Source organism: Saccopteryx bilineata, chromosome 9 (genome assembly GCF_036850765.1).
Source record: "Saccopteryx bilineata isolate mSacBil1 chromosome 9, mSacBil1_pri_phased_curated, whole genome shotgun sequence".
NCBI classification, from domain to species: domain Eukaryota; kingdom Metazoa; phylum Chordata; class Mammalia; order Chiroptera; family Emballonuridae; genus Saccopteryx; species Saccopteryx bilineata.
Genome location: NC_089498.1, coordinates 39226713 through 39247070, shown reverse-complemented (window position 1 = coordinate 39247070; position 20358 = coordinate 39226713). Strand labels below are relative to the sequence as shown.

Sequence of the window (20358 nt, the reverse complement as noted above, 5' to 3'; positions counted from 1 at the left end):
GTGAGTCACGGCCGCGACGGCGCTGCGGTGACGTTATCGGAGTGCGCTCCGCTTCTGGCGCGGCCGCCGCAGTCTGTCGCTCAAGCCGTACGGTCATGTGCCAGGTGGGCGAGGAATACGGGGAGACCCCACCCGGCGGGCAGCTGCCGCCGCGGCCTAGGTAAGAGCTGGGTGCCACACCCGTCCCGCGGTTACCCGGCGCCTCCAGCCAGCGGCGAATTCTGCCCTGAGGCCCCGGCCGCGCTTTACCGTCAGTCTCGGGCGCCACTCTCCGGAAAACCTAGGGACCGCCGAGGCTGAGCTCGAGTCCGAGCCCGGGAGTTCTGGGTGGAGGCCGGACCTCGCTCCGCAGCACCCGGGGAGTGTCTGTCAAGCCTGTAGTGAACACCCCAGAGAGTCGCTCCCTCTGCTCGTTCGCACCTCAAATTCTTGCGGTCAGTGGGACGGTTCTGCCGCTGTCCAGGCTTTCCTTACTGGAAGAGGAAGAGGGTTTCCTTGTCCTTGGCACCTACTGGACAGAGCCGTACAGAGCAAGTTGTCTCTCCTTTCATTCAGGTCAGCCCTGGAGAGATTGAGAGGTGGCTTTATGTGCTCCCTGAACTGGCTTTAACAAACTGGAATCCTCCAGGGACCTTGTCTTTTTTTTTCACATCGATAGTTTGGATAAGACACAAGCCCTGGCTCATGTGTGTACAACCCTGCACATGATCTCTCTCCTTCACCAGGTTGGAGTGAGAAACAGGAGGTGGTCTTTCTGAAGCTGGGAGGGGTGTTTGTAAACTGTGTTATTGTTTTCTTCCCACTGTCTGAAGCCGTGAGCTGAAGTGCGTGAAGTGCAAGGAAGGCCTGCCCGTAGTGGTGATCCGCGCAGGAGATGCCTTCTGCAGGTGAGGTCTGTAGGTGGGTAGGAGACCCTGGCAAACAGTCTTTGCTTGGCAGCCAGCATTGCATCCATGTTTGTGGTTTTATTTCTTGCATTTAAAACTATGTAATCACTTTAGTTCTGCTTCTAATGATGCTCCTGGTGACTCTTGTGTTGGTGGGGGAAGTATTGGTTTCCTGTGTGGGTACCATTCTCCCACCATTCAGTTGTGGATCAGGTGGCAGCCTTCCTACATCTCTGGGGCCAGGGTCCTTTGGACAGATGCAGAGGTATATTCTCAGAGGGTCCTGGTCACCAGCAAGTTCTGTTTTTTTCTGAAGCATTTTTGTGCCCGTCACATTGCCCTGGAGTCATAACTCTTCTATGTCTGATTACTTTCATTAGATTTATAGCTCCATAAAGGCAGGACTGGTCTCTCATTTGATTCCTATTAATTCCTGGGGATTCTGCATACTTTGTTATAGCAAATGAACACTTGTTGAGTGAGTGACTGGCTCGAATCTTTAAATTGGTCTCGGCCTTGGCCGGTTGGCTCAGTGGTACAGTGTTGGCCCAGCGTGTGGATGTCCCATGTTCGATGCCTGGTCAGGGCACACAGGAGAAGCGACCATCTGCTTTTCTACTCCTTTTTCTCCCCCTTCTCTCTCTCTCTTCTCCTCCTGCAGCCATGGTTCGAGTGATTCAAGTGCATCAGCCCTGGGTCCTGAGGATGGCTCCGTGGAGCCTCTGCCTCAGGCGCTAAAAATAGCTCTACTGTGAGCATGACCCCAGACAGGGATTGCCAGGTGGATCCCGGTAGGGGCACATGTGGGAGTCTCTCTCACTCTCTCTCCCCTCCTCTTACTTGAAAAAGAAGAAAATAAATAAATAAATTGTTCTCCAAGAGTATTGGACTCTGCTTTCTAAAATGTTCCAAAAAAGAAATTGAAGGAACTGCGTAAGTTGTTTTCCAAAAATGTTCTCATCCTTGAATATCTTGTGGGAGCACAGTAGACTTAGTATTTGCTTAGTAGAATGAGGTGTGTGCCACCAGGAAATACATTTTAGGCAAGGAAGGCACTGCTTTAATCACTTCAAAGCATCTAGAAATGATGATCCCTCCAATCTGCTTGGAGAACTCGCTGATGAGAGGCTGCAGCCTGACCAGGTGGTGGCACAGTGGATAGAGTGTTGGACTGGGACACGGAGGACCCAGGTCCAAAACCCCAGGGTTGCTAGCTTAAGTGTGGGCTTATCTGGCTTGAACAGAGGCTTACCAGCTTGAGTGTGGGGTCATAGACATGACCCCATGGTTGCTGGCTTGAGCCCAAGGTCACTGACTTGAGCAGGGTGTCACTCTCTCTGCTGTAGCCTTCCAGTCAAGGCACATATGAGAAAGCAATCACTGAACAGCTAAGGAGCCGCAACGAGGAATTGATGCTTCTCATCTCCCTTCCTGTCTGTCTGTCCCTATCTGTCCCTCACTCTGACTCTGTCTCTGTCAAAAAAAAAAAAAAAAAGAAGAAGAAGAAGAGAGGCTGCAGCAGCTCTAGGCAAGACCTGCAGGGATCCTTCTGGGCCCAGAGTACCCCCTCCCGTGCTTGCTCAGTTTTGGGAAAAGCGGGGAAGCTGACTTTCTGGTTGTAGGTTTTGGCAATCTAGGTTTTTAGTGTGTTCCCTCAATGATTGTGAGGATCAGCACTTGTGGGAAACTCTGGCCTGACCAGGAAGGAGAGTGTGGTTTCAGGAGACTAGTGCTGCAGGGGAGACATGGAGGGAGACAGCCACGGGCTGATTTCTCTGCACCCCCGTGAGCAGATGAAGTTGAGCATCTGTGTCTGCTTGGGGAACATCACCAAACCCAAACCTTCTGGGAAGTCACTTCCCATGGTTGGTTGCTTGGTATCTCTAGAGCTCCAGAATTTTGTTCTTAAACACTGAGTTGAGTTACCATCCTCAAAGGACCCGTGGGGTGTTTGGTCATCCACTTATAAGGAGTTTCTGTTCACTGTTGGGGATTGCTATGGATACAGGGATGTCTAAGCAGGAAGAAGGAAGCAGACAGTGCACAGTCCCAGGCATGGGGCAGCTGTGTTTGGACAGTGTTGACCCCCTCTGTTCAAGGTATTGTTTTTCACCCTGACCATGCGCTGGGGTTGCCAAGGTAGCTTTAAAATAAAGATGCCTGGGCCTCATTCAATATACTGTGGCATAGCCAGAGATTCCAATGTGCAGTCAAGGCTGATAACCTCTGACCTAGTGAGCCTGAGAATGGCTGGAAGGTTTATCAAGAACACAGATTCCGCCTGACCAGGTGGTGGCGCAGTGGATAGAGCATCAGAGTGGGATGCAGAGGACCCAGGTTTGAGACCCCTAGGTTGCCAGGTTGAGCGTGGGCTCATCTGGCTTGAGCAAAAAAGCTCACCAGCTTGGACCCAAGGTCACTGGCTAGAGCAAGGGGTTACTCGGTCTGCTGAAGGCTCGTGGTCAGGGCACATATGAGAAAGCAATCAATGAACAAGTAAGGTGTCGCAACGAAAAACTGATGATTGATGCTTCCCATCTCTCTCCGTTCCTGTCTGTCTGTCCCTATCTATCCCTCTCTCTGACTCTCTCTGTCCCTGTAAAAAAAAATAAAGTAAAAAAAATAAATAAATAAAGTAAATAAAAATGTTAAAAAACAAACAAACAAAAAAAACCCCACAGATTCCTATGACCTGCCTTGGAAGGTCTGGTTTATGGGTTTAGAGAAGAGCCCAGGACTGCATTTGCAGGAGCTTCCCAGGTGTTTCTAGTCCTGGTGGGGTCAGAGCACTAGAGAAAGGCCTGTGTGGAGCAGAGCACTGGGACTCTGTAGCCTGCTCACAGCTTCCCCCTTCACCCCAAGAGGTAGTGCTTCTCTCTGTGGGGGTCTCGGAAGGGGTCATCAACTCTGTGTAGGGGAAGGTTGGGGTGGTTGTGTCCTGCACCTGCCTTTGTCCATCTGTTCTACCAGCTGGGCCTTTCTGAGCACCTGCAGGTGGGTAGCACCAGGATCCTGCCCTTCAAACATTGGTTCACACTGGTAAGAATTGCGGGTGTGACACAGATGGGCCTTCCCATGTGGTGTGAGGCTTCTCTTGAAACAGCCGTACCTGACGGGAACCCCTCCACCCTGAGGCCTCTGGATGGGCCTCAGTGTCAAGGTGCTGCTTTTATTTATTTATTTATTTATTTAAATTTTTTTTTTTTTTTTGCAGAGACAGAGAGACAGTGAGAGGGATAGACAGGGACAGACAGACAGGAACGGAGAGATGAGAAGCATCAATCATTAGTTTTTCATTGTGCATTGCAACACTTTAGTTGTTCATTGACTGCTTTCTCATATGTGCCTTGACCGTGGGGCTACAGCGACCGAGTAACCCCTGCTTGAGCCAGCAACCTTGGGTCCAAGCTGGTGAGCTTTTGCTCTAACCAGATGAGCCTGCGCTCAAGTTGGCAACCTCGGGGTCTCGAACCCAGGTTCTCCGCATCCTAGTCCAACGCTCTATCTACTGTGCCACCGCCTGGTCAGGCGCCTTACACATTTTTTAATTTTTTTATTTTTCTGAAGCTGGAAATGGGGAGGCAGTCAGACAGTCTCCCACATGCACCCAACCGGGATCCACCTGGCATGCCCACCAGGGGGCGATGCTCTGCCATCTGGGGCGTTGCTCTGCTGCGACCAGAGCCATTCTAGCGCCTGAGGCAGAGGCCACAGAACCATCCCCAGCACCCGGGCCAACTTTGCTCCAATGGAGCCTTGGCTGCGGGAGGGGAAGAGAGAGAGAGGAAGGAGAGGGGGAGGGGTGGGGAAGCAGATGGGCGCTTCTCCTGTGTGCCCTGGCCGGGAATCGAACCCGGGACTCCTGCACGCCAGGCTCTACCACTGAGCCATCCGGCCAGGGCTTTAAGATGCTGCTTTTAAAAATGGAAGTTGGTACAAGAAGGAAACGGTAACTGAGCAAGTGTCGGGCTTTCGCCCTGTAGAGGCCATTATTAGCAGCTTTCCTGTTGGCATGGAGGGTGGGCAGCCTGGGCCATGGGGCTGCAGCCAGTGGTGGTTTGTGTTGCAGGGACTGTTTCAAGGCATTCTATGTCCACAAGTTCAGAGCTGTGCTTGGGAAGAACCGGCTGATCTTTCCAGGAGAGAAGGTAGAGTGCGGGGTGACTCCTCTGTGAGTCCCCAACTGGACAACCAGGCCACCTGGGCCCTGGATCTTCACTCCTGCCACCCTTCCTGCAGGCAGCTTGTCTCACTCCATCTCCCAGCTCCTCCCTCTCCTGCACCTGGCTCTGAGATGGGCACATGTCTGGGGACGGACACAGTGGTGGGGTGGGCAGGCACGCTCATGTTGGAGATGTGCCTTCCAGTGATGTTCCTTCTCTCCCAGGTGCTCCTGGCATGGTCTGGGGGGCCTTCGTCCAGCTCCATGGTCTGGCAGGTCCTTGAGGTGCGTCTCCATACTGTCCTCCTGGGCCCAGGTCACCGCCCAGCCAAGTTTGAGGGTGGGGGTCTAGCGCCAAAAGGCTCTTGCTTAGAGCTAGAGAGAAAAGCCCTGGAGGATTCTTGAATGTTTATACAAGAGGTGCACACACCAGGAGCTGCATCTGTAGTGTGCAGCTATGTCCCAGTTTAGCACTTGGTCTGTTTGCTGTATGTATAAAAGCAGTCATTGGGAAATGGATGTCCCAGAGTGGGGGGTGGGGAGTGCAGCAGAGCATCATTCAAGGTAGCCCTGAAGCCATGGGCCTCCCCTCGTCCTGGGAGTGTTTGGGACAAGACAAGAAAATAGGAGCAGGTGCCTTGGGAAACAAAAAGTGGCTTGGCCCTGGCAGCTTCCTTGAGAAGTTTAAGAGGAACCAAGAATGAAGGGGCAGGGTGAGGGACGTTGCCAGGTGAAGCTGTGTTAGTGGAGAAGACAGCTTATGTTAAGGTGGGGAGGGAGAAGGGAGGGGTGCAGATGAGAGACAGCATGGGGCCTGTGTGCCAGGTGTGTTAGCCCGCCTGGATCACAGTATTGGGGCAGTTATGGCCTCTCGTGATGGCTGGGGCTCCTTGGGGTGGGACACACATGGACCCTTCTGCATTCCCTGTGAGGGGTGTAGACTGAAGGGACTGGGGATGAGGCTGCAGCCGTGGGGGTGGTCTGTACGGGGTCCTGGGAGGTGCCCATGGTATGTACCCACTTTAATGTCCCTTAAACCTGGTCAGATGATGTGAGAGTGAGAGGTTTGTCCAAACCTTGCACTGCTTTTCCTTCTGAGCAGCTGTTCCTCCCTTTTATCCTGTTTTCTTTTATGCCGAGCAGCCAGAGGGTCTTGAGTAGGGGGCACGATGGCCATGTGGACCCAGCTGCTGCTTGCGGCATTGCCAGGAGCAGGGATAGACTGGGGAGGGTGGGTGTTACAAGGCACAGTGCACATGCCCTCGCAGGGCCAGTTTGAAGTGAGTTGGGCTGTACAACTTCCCCATGCAGTGTCCACTACAAGTGGGGGTCATTGTCCCTCCCTGATGGGTGCCCAGTCCAGACGGAGAATGTTCTTTATAGGGAAAGTGTCCTGTGGCTTTCGGCCATGGGGCTGAGGCCCGGTCCCTTTCCCCCTCCAGGGCCTGAGCCGAGATTCTGCCAAAAGACTGCGTTTTGTGCCAGGGGTTGTCTACATTGATGGTACGTTTGGCCGTTTCTCCTCCCGGGCACCCTGGAACAGCTGGCACTGTGTCCATGCTGAGGTCCTGGTGGGGGCGTTTCTCTGGAGACTGCCCATGTCCAACAGCAGATGGTACTGTTATTGTCATAGGTCAGACCCTCAGAGAGTCAGGCAGAAGCGTTGCCTGGCCTCTGCATGTTCTGGGGCACTGAGTGAGACAGGCAAGTTCAGTGCCCAGGGGGTTGGATGCTAACCTGCTCCACCCCTCCCTACCCCACCCCACCCCACCCCACCCCTCAGCCATTCCAGAGAACCCACTGGCCATTCTGAAAATGCTTTTCCCAGGAGATCTGCAACCTGGGGTTTCTACAGAAGCCACTGCCCTGCAGAGCACAGCCTTGAGGGATTTTGCATGTGTCGTTCCTGCCCTGCTAGCCTGGGGCTCTTCTCCTGTAAGCCCGACTGCTTTCTGCCTGCCTGTTTTAGAGGGAGCAGCCTGTGGACAGAGCCTGGAGGACAGAGCCAGAACCCTAGTCGAGGTGAAGCAGATCCTGCAGACGGTTGGCTTCCCCTGGCACGTTGTTGCCTTAGAAGAGGTGGGTGAGCCTGCCCCTAAGAAAGGTCTCTGGAGGTGCCCACTGGGATGTCCACGAGGGGTGCATGCCCACTTGTTGGGACCAGGCTGTGGGCCTCTTGTCTGGGCCCATTCCCCAGTGTGTACAAAGCTGGGCCTGGGCCTGATGTAGCCTCCTCCACTCCGCCCTGCAAGGTGTTCAGCCTGCCACCATCTGTGCTTCGTTGCTTTGCCCAAGAGCCCTCGGATACCAAGGGTGCCTACAAGGCAGCCGTGGGCAGTTTTCTCCAGCAGCAGCATGCCCCAGCCCAGGGAGAGGAGCAGCTGAGCCAGCCTGGCACCCAGGACCCCCTGAGCCCTGCTGTGCCACCCACAGCTGCCCAGACCGAGGCTCTGTCTAGACTGTTTGACTCGGTGAAGACACTGACAGCCAAGGAGGAGCTTCTGCAGACCCTGCGGTGAGCCCCTTTCCCTGCCTCAGGTCCTGGCCCTGCCCCACCTGGGACTGAGACCCCCTCCCTGCTTTGCAGGACCCACTTGTTCCTACACATGGCCAGGGCCCATGGTTACTCCAAAGTGATGACAGGGGACAGCTGCACCCGCCTGGCCATCAAGCTCATGACTAGCCTGGCGCTGGGGAGAGGGGCCTTCCTGGCCTGGGACACGGTACTTGGGGGCAGACAGCCCAGGGGCCCCTCCCACTCTCACCCTGTGGGCCCCTTTACTTGAAACTAGTGTCTGTGAATCAGTTTTGGGGTGTCCCTCACGGAGAGGAGCCTGTAACCCCCAGAACATCCCCCAGGGCTTCTCCGACGAGCGGCATGGTGATGTGGTGGTGGTGCGGCCTATGCGCGACCACACACTGAAGGAGGTGGCCTTCTACAACCGCCTGTTTGCTGTCCCGTCTGTCTTCCTGCCAGCCATTGACACCAAGGTAACCTGCAAGGACAGGGCAAAGGCTGCCAGCATACCTTCAGCAGCCTAAGCTGGGTCGCTGTGTCCACACCAGACCTCTGGCCTTAGTGCTTGCCACCTGGTGCCATAGTGGCGTCCCACTGCCATAGTGGAGGCCCTGTCCCTTCGAGTTGGATAGGCTGGTGCCCTTGAGGGGGAGGGTGCTGACAAGGAGAGAAAATTGCCAACTGTTGTTGCCCCTGTCCCTGGGAAGGTGAGGTGCCCAGCTAGGAGGACATGGACATGGGGGAGGGGGTGATGGGGGGGGCAGGATGACCTTTGTCAGAGACACTTAAATGTTTTTAACATACTTTAATTTTTAATAATGGCTGTGCTTAGCAACAGGGATACTGTAGAAGTGTGTGCCCTGGGTTGCTCCAGCCCTAACATTGCACACTCTTGGGATCTGGTGGTGTGGAGAAAGCTGTGGCTCCCACTTTTTGTGGCTCCTTGGCCAGGCCTAGGCGCTGCCCCTCTGCACCAGGGCCACTCCTGCAGCCCTGTCTGATTGTCCCTAGGCCCCCGAAAAGGCCAGCATCCACCGGCTTATGGAAGCCTTCTTGTTCAGGCTGCAGGCCCACTTCCCCTCCACAGTCAGCACCGTGTACAGGTGTGTGTTTGTGCCCGTGGGATGGGGGTGGGCACTGAGCTCATGCTGGGGCTTAGGCCAGGGCAATAGTAAGGCCCTGGCCAACCAGTGGTGCCTCTGCTCTGTCCCCACCCTTCCAGGACAAGTGAGAAGCTGGTCAAGGCCCCCAGGGACGGTAGTGCTGGTGGCCCCCCAGACACCCACTGCTTGCTCTGCATGTGTACACTGGACATCGACACTGCTGGTCTGTGCCGCACCTCCGAGGGGTGCTTGGGTGGAGAGGGCGGGGTACCAGTGAGTGGCTGTTGGGATTCGGCAGCCCCTGAGGTTCCCTCAGATTATCTCCACTTGCAGATAGTGCCACGGCTTTTGGGGCCCAGACCGCACATCTCTGCCAGACTCAGCCCCCCAGTCCACCAGCTGAGGCACCCACAACACCCTGCTGCTGTACAGGGGCGGGCAGGGCCCAGGGTTGCTGCCAGGGGTCTGGGCCCTATGGGAGGTGAGTCCCTTCCCTGACCCATCCCACACCATGGCTGGTCCCTTGCAGCTACACAGAGGGGGGTGGTGTGCCCTGGGACCACTTGATCAAGCCCTGTGCTGAGGGGCCAAGACCAGGCACAGAGGTCCAGCTCTCCTCTTACAGGGGAGACACCCGAGCCCGTGTCATTGAGCAGCTGTGCTACGGCTGCCGTGTGAACATGAAGGACTTGGTAAGTGGATGCCCACACTGTGTGGTGGTGAGAGGGGAAGCCCTCCCACTCCTCGGGGTGAGAGGGCAGGTTGACACTGGCTCAGCTTTGTGCCACACAGCCCCTCATCCATGCCAGCTTTCTGTTGCAGCCCTCCCTGGACCTCCTGCCACCCTACATCCTGGCCGAGGCCCAGTTTCGCAGCCAGAGGTACTGGTTCCTGTTGTGCTGGGAGAGCCCTGGGAGGGGCCCTTCTGGGTGTGAGCACCTCTGAGCTGACTCCCGCTGTGGCTTCCCCCAGGGCCCGAGTCTTGCAGGAAATGCAGGAGTTTGTGGTGGAGGACCGTGATGATGAGGCACAGGCCAGTGAGGGCTGAGTCTAAGGATGCAAACCTGGGACCACCCTGCCAGCACATCTGCCATGCTGGAGCAGGACAGCAAGGATGGGCAGGTGGCACGTTGTTATCAGTTTGTATAAATAAAAATGTTTTTAATTAAAAAACTCTACAGTACGGCTGGGGAAAGGAGGGCTGGGCCCGTTGGCCCAGGATGCCTAGCCCTGGGCCCAGCAGGGACAACAGAAAGGACAGCAGTCCTGTGCTGGGCCACAGAGGGGCCACAGCTTCCTTCTGACAGCAGCATCAGGGCTCAGTGGGCCAGGAGGACCTGTCACAGCTGGTGGCCTTGGACTGGGGTATCTGCTCCTGTAGCCAGAGGAGCACTGCCCGCCTGCCTGCCGGGCCAGCTCCTTCATTCTGGGTGCACAAGGAGTCTGGCTCCTACTCCTTCTCACGAGTCCACTTGATCATGGTCTCTGGTGAGCGGTACAGGAAGATGAGCTTGGCGTACAGCTCCTCCTCCAGCTCCAGCTCCCGCGTCTCCCGCACCAGGAAGATGTCCTGGCAGAGCTTGAGGATTCGGTCCACACATGGCAGCTCCTCGAACATGATGGAGTGCGAAATCTCACTGAAGAAGCCACGCACAAACTTCCCGATGACCAGCACAATGGACACGTAGAGCCCCATGATCCTGTCAGGCAGGGGTGAGTGAGTGCTGGGGGCTGCTGCCCACAGCCACCCCCCATCCCCCAGGCCACGTCACTGCACACTCACCCATAGCCAGCCAGGAAGCCCAGGCTGGGCGGGCTGACCTTGTCATTGAATATGACCATGGGCAGCAGGTTGCAGTCAGCCTTGCAGTCCTGCAGCTCAATGACCCACCACTCAAGGAAGCCAGCAGCCCCCGAGCCCACAGGCTCCCTCCGCAGCTGGATGCGCACGCTGAGGTAGTCCGCCTCCTCATCTGGGTCAGAGCAGTGGGACAGTGAGGGCACCACCCTCGTCCAGGGCAGAGGCATGGCCCAGCACCACCCTCCCCACACACTCACTGGGCTGCAGCTGCTTCACAGGGTTGGCTTCAGGCCCATTGGGGGCACGGATGTACTTGGGGAAGAGATTAGGGATGACCCTGTGGGGAGGAGTGCAGTGGGTGAGGTCTGGCCCAGCCTTCCTGGTGCCCCCAGGCACCCTCGCCCCCACTCACACTGACTGGTCCGAGGTCCCTTCCAGCAGGCTGGCCAGTTGCCGCCGCTCAGTGCTATTGGCGGCCAGGTCCAGGGTGTGCTTCTCGTTGGTGTACTCTACAGTGCCTCCCTTGGCCAGGTCCCTGCAGGTGGGGGTGCAGTGTGACCCGCTGAGGCGCACCCCACCACGGCCCTGCCCAAGCCCAGGACATACCTCTGGAAATTCCAGGTGAAACGCAGGGTGATGTCAGCAGTGCCGTTGTACAGCTCCCGCTTCATCTGGGCCCGGCTGGGCGGGCTGATGCGCCACAGCGCCCCAGAACTGCCCTCGATCTGCGCTGTGACGATGTCCTCAGGGCTGTACTGGCTGATGAACTGCATGGCCAGCTGGATGCAGGGTGGCACCTCAGTGGGTGAGACCAAGCCACCCTTCCCCCGCCAGGCTGTGCCTTCCCCTGCTGGGCAGATGCAGTGTGAGGGTTGCTCACCGGGTGGGGTTCAAACTGACTGGACAACTCCTCGTAGGCCTGGTGTGTGAAGGGTATGATGGATGGCTGCTGGGCACTCATGGTGAACAGGGGCTGGGGGTGGAAACAGTGATGTGCTGGGGGAGCCTTCCTGATCACCCAGGCTGCCAGCACCCAGGCCAAGCTCTGCACGGTCCATGAGAACAAGAAAGCAGAGGAGTGGAGCTTGGGGCTGCCTGGCCAGAGTCCTCATGTACGGGCAGAGCTTGTGCCTGCACTGCTTCCCCTAGCTGGAGCAGAAGGTGCTGCTCACCTCATAGCCACCCAGCTTGAGGGTGACCGTGACATCGATGGGCTGGTTGACGACACCGACAACAGAGCGCACCAGGGACATGAAGAGCAGTGGGAACCAGATGATGGCCACAAGGAACAGGATGATGAGGCCGCCCATGCCATACTTAACAATCTTCTTCTTCTTCTGCCCCTTGGGCTGTGGGTATTTCTGGCGGGAGGCAGGGTATGGGTCACCTGCTTAGCTCTGCCCCCCCCTGACTTTTTGTAGGCTTCCATCCATACTTCTGGCCATAAGCACTGTCCCAGACCCATCCCTCCCTGCTGCTCCCAGAGCTGTCCTCTGTGCCCCATCACTTCCAACCTCAAGGCCATGGTCTTGGGCTCACCCAGTGGCCCCATAAAGCCTCAACTGCACATCCAAGCTGAGTGCAGAGCTATAGCTAAAGCTGTGGTGCTGCACAGGACAGGTCAATGGAATCACTGTGAGCCTGGAAACCCGCGTGGAGACAAAGGTCCCAACCACTCAGTGGGAAAGAACAGCCTTTTCAACAAATAGTGCTGGGACAGCTGAACATCCACGTGCAAAAGGAGTAAAGGTAGACCCTTATTGAATGGTGTATACAAAAATTAACTTTAAGGTCTAAATCAATGAAGGTCTTAGGTGCAAATCAGATTTAACAACAAAAGGATGAGCAACAAATGAAAAAAAACTTGGACATTACAAACAATAGACTTCAGTGCTTCAGAAGACACCATCAAAAAAAGTAAGCCTGACCAGACGGTGGCGCAGTGGATAGAGCATTGGATTAGGATGTGGAGGACCCAGGTTCGAGACCCCGAGGTCGCCAGCTTGAGCGCGGGCTCATCTGGTTTGAGCAAAAAGCTCACCAACTTGGACCCAAGGTCACTGGCTTCAGCAAGGGGTTACTCGCTCTGCTAAAGGCCCACGGTCAAGGCACATATGAGAAAGCAATCAATGAACAACTAAGGTGTGGCAAAACGCAACGAAAAACTGATGATTGATGCTTCTCATCTCTCTCCGTTCCCGTCCATCCCTATCTATCCCTCTCTCTGACTCTCTCTCTCTGTCCCTATTAAAAAAAAAAAAAAAAAAAAAAGACAATCCACAGCACAGCGATTGGCCCACCATGAAAGCTGGAACGCCCACTAGTGGGCGGGAGGGACCAGGTTTCCAGCACTGCAAAAGTGGGCGGTTTTTATAAAAAGGTTTGCCATCATGGACCTAGAATATCTGTGGAACTCTTTCAATTCAATAAAGGTAGAGATGTGCCACCTTTTGTTTATCCAACAGTTAGCTTAATCCAAGGAAAAAATGGGCAAAGGATCCGAACAGACATTTTTCCGAAGAAGATGGACATGGCCAATTAGCACAGGAAAAGATGCTCATTGTTAATTAATAGGGAAATGCAAATCAAAACCACAGGATGGATTTTTTAAAAAGTCAGATAACAACAAGTGCTGGCAAGGATGGAGGAATCTGTGGGACTGAAATGGTGCAGTCACCATGGAAAACAGACAACTTGAAGATGAGACCTAGAGTGACCCCACAATCCAGCAATTCCACTCCTGTGTGTCTACCCAGAAGAAATGGACTTATGTGTACATATGTGAATATCCATAGCAGCATTTTTTATAATAAAAACAAACCCAAATGTCCCTCACCATTTGAAACTGTTGGATAAGCAAAGGTGGCATATCTGTACAATGGAACACTACTTAGCCATAAAAAGAAATGAAATCCTAACATATGATACATGGATGAACCTTAATAACATGCTGAATGAGAGAAGCCAGTCACAAAAGGGCACACATTGTGTGATTTCATTTATATGAAATGTCCAGAACAGGCACATCTATATAGGAAATAGATGACGGCTGCCAGGAGCTGGTCACTGAGGGGACAGGATGAGTGGTGAGTATGTTCTAAAACTGACTGTGGTGATGGCTGCCCAACTCTAAATATACTAGAAACCACCAAACTGTACACTTTAAATGGGTGAATTCTGTGGTGTATGAATTCTCTCTTTATTGAGCTTTATTGCTGCTAAAAAAAGAACAAAAATGCAGCTAATATTATGGCCAGGACTCTTCCACGGAGCATTTGCTTGGGCCACTCTGACAACTGCCTGCCCTCTAAGAAGCCCTTTCTGGCTGCCAGGAAGGATTCTAGAAATGCTCTCTGGCCCACAGTGACTTCCTGGCTTCAGGCTGATGTGGCCTGTGAGCCCAGGGTGGGGCCGCCAACAATGCAGTGCCCATCTGCTCCAATGGGGAGTGGCCAGTGACCCCTCTCTACTCCCACCTTGGGCCCGGGTACCTTTTCCGTCTCTCGGCTGCACTTGATGATGAAGATGTTGGCATATATATCCTCCACACACATCCAGTTGGAGAGGGACAGTGTGGTGTCTGTCCATACCCAGTCCATCACAGCCCGCAGCTCTACCAGGAATGGCACCAGCCGGAACCTGCTCGAGACCAGGGGACCCATCAGGAGGGGCTGAAGGGCAGCTTTGATTCCCCCTGGGCCAGCCCATACTCACCCTTGGAAGAGGAAGAGGTTGAGGTGGTTGTACTTCTTGGTGAGGAAGTTGCCAAGAATGCGGGTGGGGTAGCCGCAGCGGATCTGGTAGGCAGACAGGGTGAAATAGATGCACTTCACGAAGTACCATAGCTGGGCCACCACATTCTGGTTAAACATCCTAGGTGGGACAGGAACCCCAAATTAGGGCACCCCGCCTGAGTCCAGTAGCTGGAGCCCCAAGTTCCCTGGATCCAATTCCAGTTCTGCCAGGCATCGCGAAGCATGTGTCTGCTGGTTGCGCCTGAACCCCCCCCCCCCCCCCCGCCCCAGCACCAACCTCTCAGTGACAGCAGGCAGGATGAAGAACATCCAGATGTGGATGGCCAGCACCAGGACGACTTGGAAGGCCAGCTTGCCCAGCACAGTCTTGCGCAGGTAGAGGGCACGGTCAATGACCATAGTGCTGAACTGGATCAGCAGCATGACCAGAAAGGCCTCAGGTACCTGGTCATCCGACAGGGAGGATGTGATGTCTGTAGCTGCTGAGTGCTTCTGTGGCCAGGAAAGGAGAGGTCAGGGAGAGCCAGGGTGGCCTCTGGGCTTTCTGTATTCACTGGGAGCCCTGCGCCCAGCTCACCCCAAAGGCCCAGAAGCCAAAGATGATAATGATGAAGTCAACAACATCTGCCAGGAACATGAGGGCATAGACGTCAGTGGCTGCGCGGTACTTGGTGTGCAGAATATCATGGAAGAAACGCTGCAGGGGCCGGTACGTGCTCTGGGCCCTGCAGGTGGCAGAAGGGAGCTCAGCTCGGTACCACCTTGGTTGCTCCCACCTACACTCTCCCCTGGTCCACTCCCAGGCTGCTCACTCACAGGGACAAGCAGAAAGCCTGCAACTTGATGCCCACCACCTTCATTCTTTCCTGGGGGCGACTTCGCTTCTCTCTCGGAGAGGCAGCTGCTACCTCCTTCTCCTTGTCCTCAGTCTCGGCTTCTGCAGGGGGAACATTCACCACTGATGGAAGGGCACAGGGGACTGGACCTAGCTCAGCTCCTGGCCACCCTGAGAGCCACCAAGGTGCTGCCATCACCCTATTTCACAGACCAGCACACTAAGCACAGGGCCCTTCCAGGGTCACCAGCAGTGGGCCAGCAGGGACTGCATCCTCTGGACATGGAGGGTGTGGTTGGAACATGGGTGGGGTGGTGATGCCAGTGTGAGAGCTGAGTGGGCTGGGGAGGTTGTGGATTGCCAGGGACATGTACCAATGGCTGCTGATCCTCTGGGCTCCATACTCTCCTTCTTCTTCCTCCTGAAACGTAGACTGATGCGCCTCGTGTCGCGGGGCTTGAGCTCCATTTGTGGTTCTGGGGGCCCATCCCTCACTTCTACCTGGATGTCATCCTCGGTGGTAGCCCTGGTGACCCCCAGCTCCTCCTGGGGCCCTGTGCCCTCCTTGGTCTGGAGTCCCAACATGGCTGGCTCCTCCCCGGGCTCCTTCTCCTTCCCATGGCCTCTGTCAGGCTCCTTAGAGAGTGGGTCCTCCTCGTGGTCCCAGAGGCCATAGCACTGTGGAGAGAAGGAAGGGGGTGGTGGGGAGACCGGCATGGCCACACTGGACAGCTCTTGGACCAGGCAAGATGGCTAGGCCCACCTGGGGCCCCTAGTGTCCATCCTCACCTCCTGGAACACGATGGCTGAGAGGTACCCGCCTGCTACCCACTTGCCCCTGGCACCTGGCGCTCACCAGCAACTGGGAACGGTGGAAGAAGAGAGCCATGAGTTGCACCAGGTCGTACTTGATGTAGCTATCGGTCTTCTCTAGGCCCAGGATGCGAGGCGGGAAGTAGGGCTTGTTCTCATAGCGCCGCAGCACTGTGTGGCTGTTCCAGGGGAAGAAGCCAAACTGGAACAGGTACTTGGTGACCACCATGACCTGCAGGGTATGGGGGCTCAGCATGGCAGGGCCAGGCCCCACCCTAAGCCCCACCCCCCCGGGCCGCCACCCACCTCGGTAAAGATGATGGCCGTCATCCAGAAGCGCTTGCTGGGCCGCGGGATGGACAGCATAGCCCATAAGAAGACCAGCACGGGCAACACCAGAGAGGCAGCTGAGGCGGTGACCATGTGGTTGAGAACAATGATGAAGTAGCAGAGCAGCTCAGAGTGGGCGGCCACGCACTGGTACACGGCCTGCAGCAGTAGCAGCGCTCGGCCCTGCCCGGCCTCGAACTGCTCAGCCTCTTCCAGCTCTGGGATGCGCAAGCACCTGCAGGGACCACATGCAGGCAGGTTCTGACCCCTGCTTGGGCCCACCTGGCCCCACCTCACCAGCCATCCCTTACACACACCTGTCAAGGAGTAGCTCACTGGCTGTGCGCATCCGACTTCGAGCGCTAGCAGGAAGCTCCTGGGAGCCACGTAGAGAAGCCCCGGGCTCGGTGACCATCTCCTCACTGCCACTGCGGGTGTTGTAGCCAGTACTGAGGGGGCTGTTGGTGTCCTCAGGTGTGTTGCTTATAGGTTCCTCAGCCCCCAGCCCGCTATGAGAGGAGAGGCTAGTCACAGAGGTTGTGGGAGGACTTCAAGGTCCCTGGTGGACAGGGGTCAGGAGGCTATGTGCTCCTGAGTGCAACAGCTGGGGTGGCCCAGGCTCTGGGCCCAAGAGCAGGCCGATAAAGTGGGTCCTGGCCCCCCTTGAGCCCCTATAGCCCATACCTACCTCGAGGCTGTGCTAGGTGCATCACGTGCTTCCGAGGGGCCTGTCGGCGTAGCCTCAGCTTCACTTGAGTACAACTGGTCCAGCACGCCCCGGTGTACCTGTCCACCCTGCAGGGCACGTGAGGGGGCTTAGGGTAATGGAGGTGGTCCCAGCACTGCTCCAGTCCCCGGTGTGAACGAGGCGGGGGCGGGCAGGCATAGGGGGAGGATGATGTGGCAGGGCATGGTGGCGGGGGGGGGGTGATGGGGTGATCGTGTGATGGGCTCAGGGTATGCTAGCACCCACCCTGAGCAGCTCTTGTGTGAGCAGGTAGCGCTCAGCACGCAGCACGTCACTGATGGCGCTGTGGTGCCGTGTGAAGTTGTGTAGCCAGTGCGTCAGCCCGTCCACCAGCGCCTGTCCCAGCACCCACAGGAACTGCATGGTGCTCAGCACCCTCTGCATCACATGGCTGCGGCCTGCAGGGAGGGAGCTTGGCCGGAGGGTCCTGGAGAGGCAGCCAGTGGGAGAACCCCGAACCCCAACCCCTGGGGACCACGCACCTGCCACCTCGTCCTCTGGGCCCTCTGCCAACTCCGCCTCCAGGCCCGGGCCGCCTCCTGGGCATACGAATGCTGGTCAGTGCCTTGCAGCCCTGCACTCCCCCTTCCCCTACCCACACTTGGCCTGACTCACCCACAGGCAGTTGTGCCTGCTCCTGCCGCCGCCGCCTCAGCACTGTCTGGGCGTTGGTCACCCATGCCTGGTATGCCATCTGCAGGATAGGGCCTCAAGGTCAGCACCCTGCCTACCAGACCATCAAGTCCCATTGGGCTGACCTCTGAATTCATATGGGGGGAATGTGGGAGGAGGAGCCGGGGGTCTGAAGGCCCAGCTAGAGAGCTTCAGGCTGAGCCTGGGCAGGAAGTGGGTACCATGGGACTGGTGTGGGAGAACAGAGCAGTCCTGGGCCCCGTGCTAGAACCAGTAACCCAAAGGTGGATAAGAGGCTCCTGGCTCAGGACACAGATGAACGACCAGCAAATAAGACCTCTTCTTAAAGGCCGGGCCACAGTGGCCACCACAAACCTCGGAGGTCAGAGTCAGGACTTCGGGAAAGTGGGCAGAGGCACATACCTGCTCATGACCTACACCCCCCACAGACTTGCAGACTGGGGAGCTGCGGACGAGGCTGGGCAGGCGCCCAGTCCCTCCGGGCATGTCTTCCCCGTGCTTCCCAGGCCCAGGCACTCTGGGGACAGAGCAAGGCAGGCAGGGGGCCCTCCCCCCTCACCTGGAAAGCACTCTGTGCTGATGACCTGGGGTCCTCAGGCTGGGCCTCCTCCTCCTCCTCACTGTCAGACTCGAACAGGAAGTAGTCTCCAGAGTGGATGACTGTGGGCAAGGCAGGGCTGAAAGCTGGCCTCCCCCACACAGGGGTTGAGCTCTGTAAGACCCTCAAGTTCATGGGTTTGGGTGGGCCCAGTAATAGGCCTGGCTGTGCTGCCCAGCTTGGGTTCCCTCAGCATCCTGTGACCCCATGGGCCAAGGCTCACAAGGCACCCTCCTCTGAGGAACAGCCGCAGTGGCTGGAGGCAGGGAACAGCAGGCTGGGGGACGGAGGCGCATGCACAGGACTCAGGCAGGAGCAGTGGGACGAGACCAGACTAGACAAGAGGAACACAGAGGGAGCAGGGCCCAGAAAGGAGAGAGGCTGTGAATGCACAGTGAAGACTCAGGCCTCTGAATCCCTGAGTTAGAAAAATGCAGAGCCTATTGTGGGGACACCAGCTAAATCAAGACCCCTCCCTTAATTACTGCCTGACTTGGAGTGAGGCCTGAGAGCCACACACAGGCTGGCTGGAGGTCAGCACCCGCAGGCTCTGTCTGCCCCACAGGCGGACAGCAACTGAGAGAGGGGGAGGTACCCAGCACACCGCAGCTCGAGAATGTGGTCATGGCAGCCAGGTCGGGGCAGTACCTGTGGCGTGGTCCAGCCAGGGCCGCCACCACTGTCTCCGTGGCGGGGAGGAGCCCCCTGGACTGCCGGGACCTGCGAAGGGGTGGGGTGGCAAGCATGAGCCAGCAGGGAGAGACACAGGAGAATGAGGGTGTCCCCTCAGCAGAGACAGACACAGAGCCCCTTCAGTGATGAGCATCCTCTCGTGGAGCTATGGGGGTGGAGGACAGCCCCCAGTGAAGACGGACAGTCACTGGCAGGCTGCGTGGCCTGCAAGGACAGAGAGACTCCACGGCACAGGACAGGTGGGCTGAAAGCCCTGTGCGACATGACGTGGCACAGACACGGGCAGGCTCCAGCAGCACAGACATGCCGATGCTCAGGGGCCCCTGAGGCTCCGTCTACACTCACCTAGCTCCTGGCCAGGGTCCAGGGGCTCCTGGAGGTGGCCGTGGCCCACCCGGCCCTGCCTGTGCTTTTCCTGCTTGGCACGGATACGCTCCATCCTGTGGGTGGGAGAGGACTGAGTACCGGGCTGGTCAGGAAAACACCCCACACCCACCCTGGTTCCCCAGACGGCACCTACTGTCTTTTCAGCTGGGCCAGGGACTTCTCTTCGGCCTTACGATGATAGTCAATGATTTTGAGGTTGGCAGCATTGTACAGAGCGAAGCCCCTGTGGGGAGATCAGTGGGACCTGGGGGTGCCACGCTCCAGCTGCACAGGTTCCCCCTCCTCTAGGCTTAGCCCACCTGCCCAGCCCTGTTGCCCAAGTCCTCCCTGCTCATAGGGCTAGCTCTCCAACATGACAGACCTATCACGTGCTGCAGTTAAAGGGAGGGGACCCCTTCTGCCACCTCCAGTTGCATGGGGTAGAAAACATGCAAATGAAGAGGCAGCCACAGGAACTGCAGATGCCAGGGACAGGGACAGGGATGGGGACAGTTGCTGGCTCACTGGCCTGACACAGGGTGGGGCGAAAGGCCCTCTGTTGGGTTGTACCTCAGGCCAGTGTGGGGCAATAAGAGGACTAAAACACACATGCAGAGCCAGGGCTGGGCCCCACATGACAAGAACGCTGTGCGCTCGGGCCCTTGAGGCGGTGCCAATGGCTGGGGGTCTTTAGTTCCCGCTCTAGGAGACATGTCACATCAGGCAGCAGCGCCCCAGGGGACTAGCTGGGCCCAGGTGACCCAAAGCAGAAGCCAACCTGGAGGCCTGCAGGGAAGTGGCCTGGAGCTCAGCCCTGACGTGCAGGAAGTAGTAGCTGAGGAAGACACGGCGCTGCAGCAGCAGGAACAGGAAACAGACACTGTCCCAGAGGACACCAGCTTCTTCTATGGGCAGCAGGCAGTCCTGGTCCCTGCCCAGCATCTGCATCTCCCTGGCTGTGGGACAGGTGCCAGCACACGTTAGGAGTACAATTGGGGTCAGGAACAGGGGTTAGGGTCAGGAGTGTGGGGCAGGGGTTGGGCCCCTGAGCCAGAGACAGGGGTCAAGCAAATTTGTTGGTGGTCAGTATTAGGA

At 56.8% G+C, this 20358-nt stretch overlaps 2 protein-coding genes across 5 annotated transcripts in view; one reads left to right on the top strand and one right to left on the bottom strand.

Moving 5' to 3' along the window:
- The first annotated feature begins 1 nt into the window (after nt 1).
- CTU2 (cytosolic thiouridylase subunit 2) lies at nt 2–9779 on the top strand. Of its 2 annotated transcripts, none has more exons than XM_066242976.1 (15): nt 2–160; nt 813–887; nt 4957–5035; nt 5275–5334; nt 6492–6552; nt 7019–7128; nt 7302–7564; nt 7637–7772; nt 7909–8040; nt 8579–8670; nt 8790–8893; nt 9004–9151; nt 9296–9362; nt 9480–9551; nt 9643–9779. In XM_066242976.1, exons 1-15 carry the CDS (start codon nt 96–98, stop codon nt 9688–9690), a joined length of 1512 nt encoding a protein of 503 aa, XP_066099073.1. In that variant the 5' UTR covers nt 2–95; the 3' UTR covers nt 9691–9779. The 2 variants fall into 2 exon arrangements, with proteins under 2 accessions (XP_066099073.1, XP_066099074.1); XM_066242977.1 differs by having other exon boundaries at nt 5–160; nt 9493–9551.
- A 341-nt stretch (nt 9780–10120) lies between these two features.
- PIEZO1 (piezo type mechanosensitive ion channel component 1 (Er blood group)) overlaps nt 10121–20358 on the bottom strand; it is a 75472-nt gene continuing 65234 nt past the window's right edge. Inside the window, exons 27-51 of one of the 3 annotated variants that reach the window (XM_066242973.1) lie at nt 20042–20219; nt 19418–19507; nt 19243–19337; nt 18853–18924; nt 18166–18266; nt 17568–17646; nt 17435–17491; nt 17178–17350; nt 16893–16999; nt 16522–16713; nt 16181–16439; nt 15918–16106; nt 15436–15739; nt 15043–15163; nt 14804–14951; nt 14504–14718; nt 14186–14344; nt 13963–14110; nt 11644–11832; nt 11352–11444; nt 11078–11250; nt 10884–11006; nt 10729–10808; nt 10454–10643; nt 10121–10370 (exon numbers count right to left, since the gene is read on the bottom strand). In XM_066242973.1, coding sequence (XP_066099070.1) covers nt 10121–10370; nt 10454–10643; nt 10729–10808; nt 10884–11006; nt 11078–11250; nt 11352–11444; nt 11644–11832; nt 13963–14110; nt 14186–14344; nt 14504–14718; nt 14804–14951; nt 15043–15163; nt 15436–15739; nt 15918–16106; nt 16181–16439; nt 16522–16713; nt 16893–16999; nt 17178–17350; nt 17435–17491; nt 17568–17646; nt 18166–18266; nt 18853–18924; nt 19243–19337; nt 19418–19507; nt 20042–20219 — 3785 coding nt within the window. The remainder of the gene's footprint in view (nt 10371–10453; nt 10644–10728; nt 10809–10883; nt 11007–11077; nt 11251–11351; nt 11445–11643; nt 11833–13962; nt 14111–14185; nt 14345–14503; nt 14719–14803; nt 14952–15042; nt 15164–15435; nt 15740–15917; nt 16107–16180; nt 16440–16521; nt 16714–16892; nt 17000–17177; nt 17351–17434; nt 17492–17567; nt 17647–18165; nt 18267–18852; nt 18925–19242; nt 19338–19417; nt 19508–20041; nt 20220–20358) is intronic. The other 2 variants (XM_066242975.1, XM_066242974.1) reach the window with 2 other exon arrangements.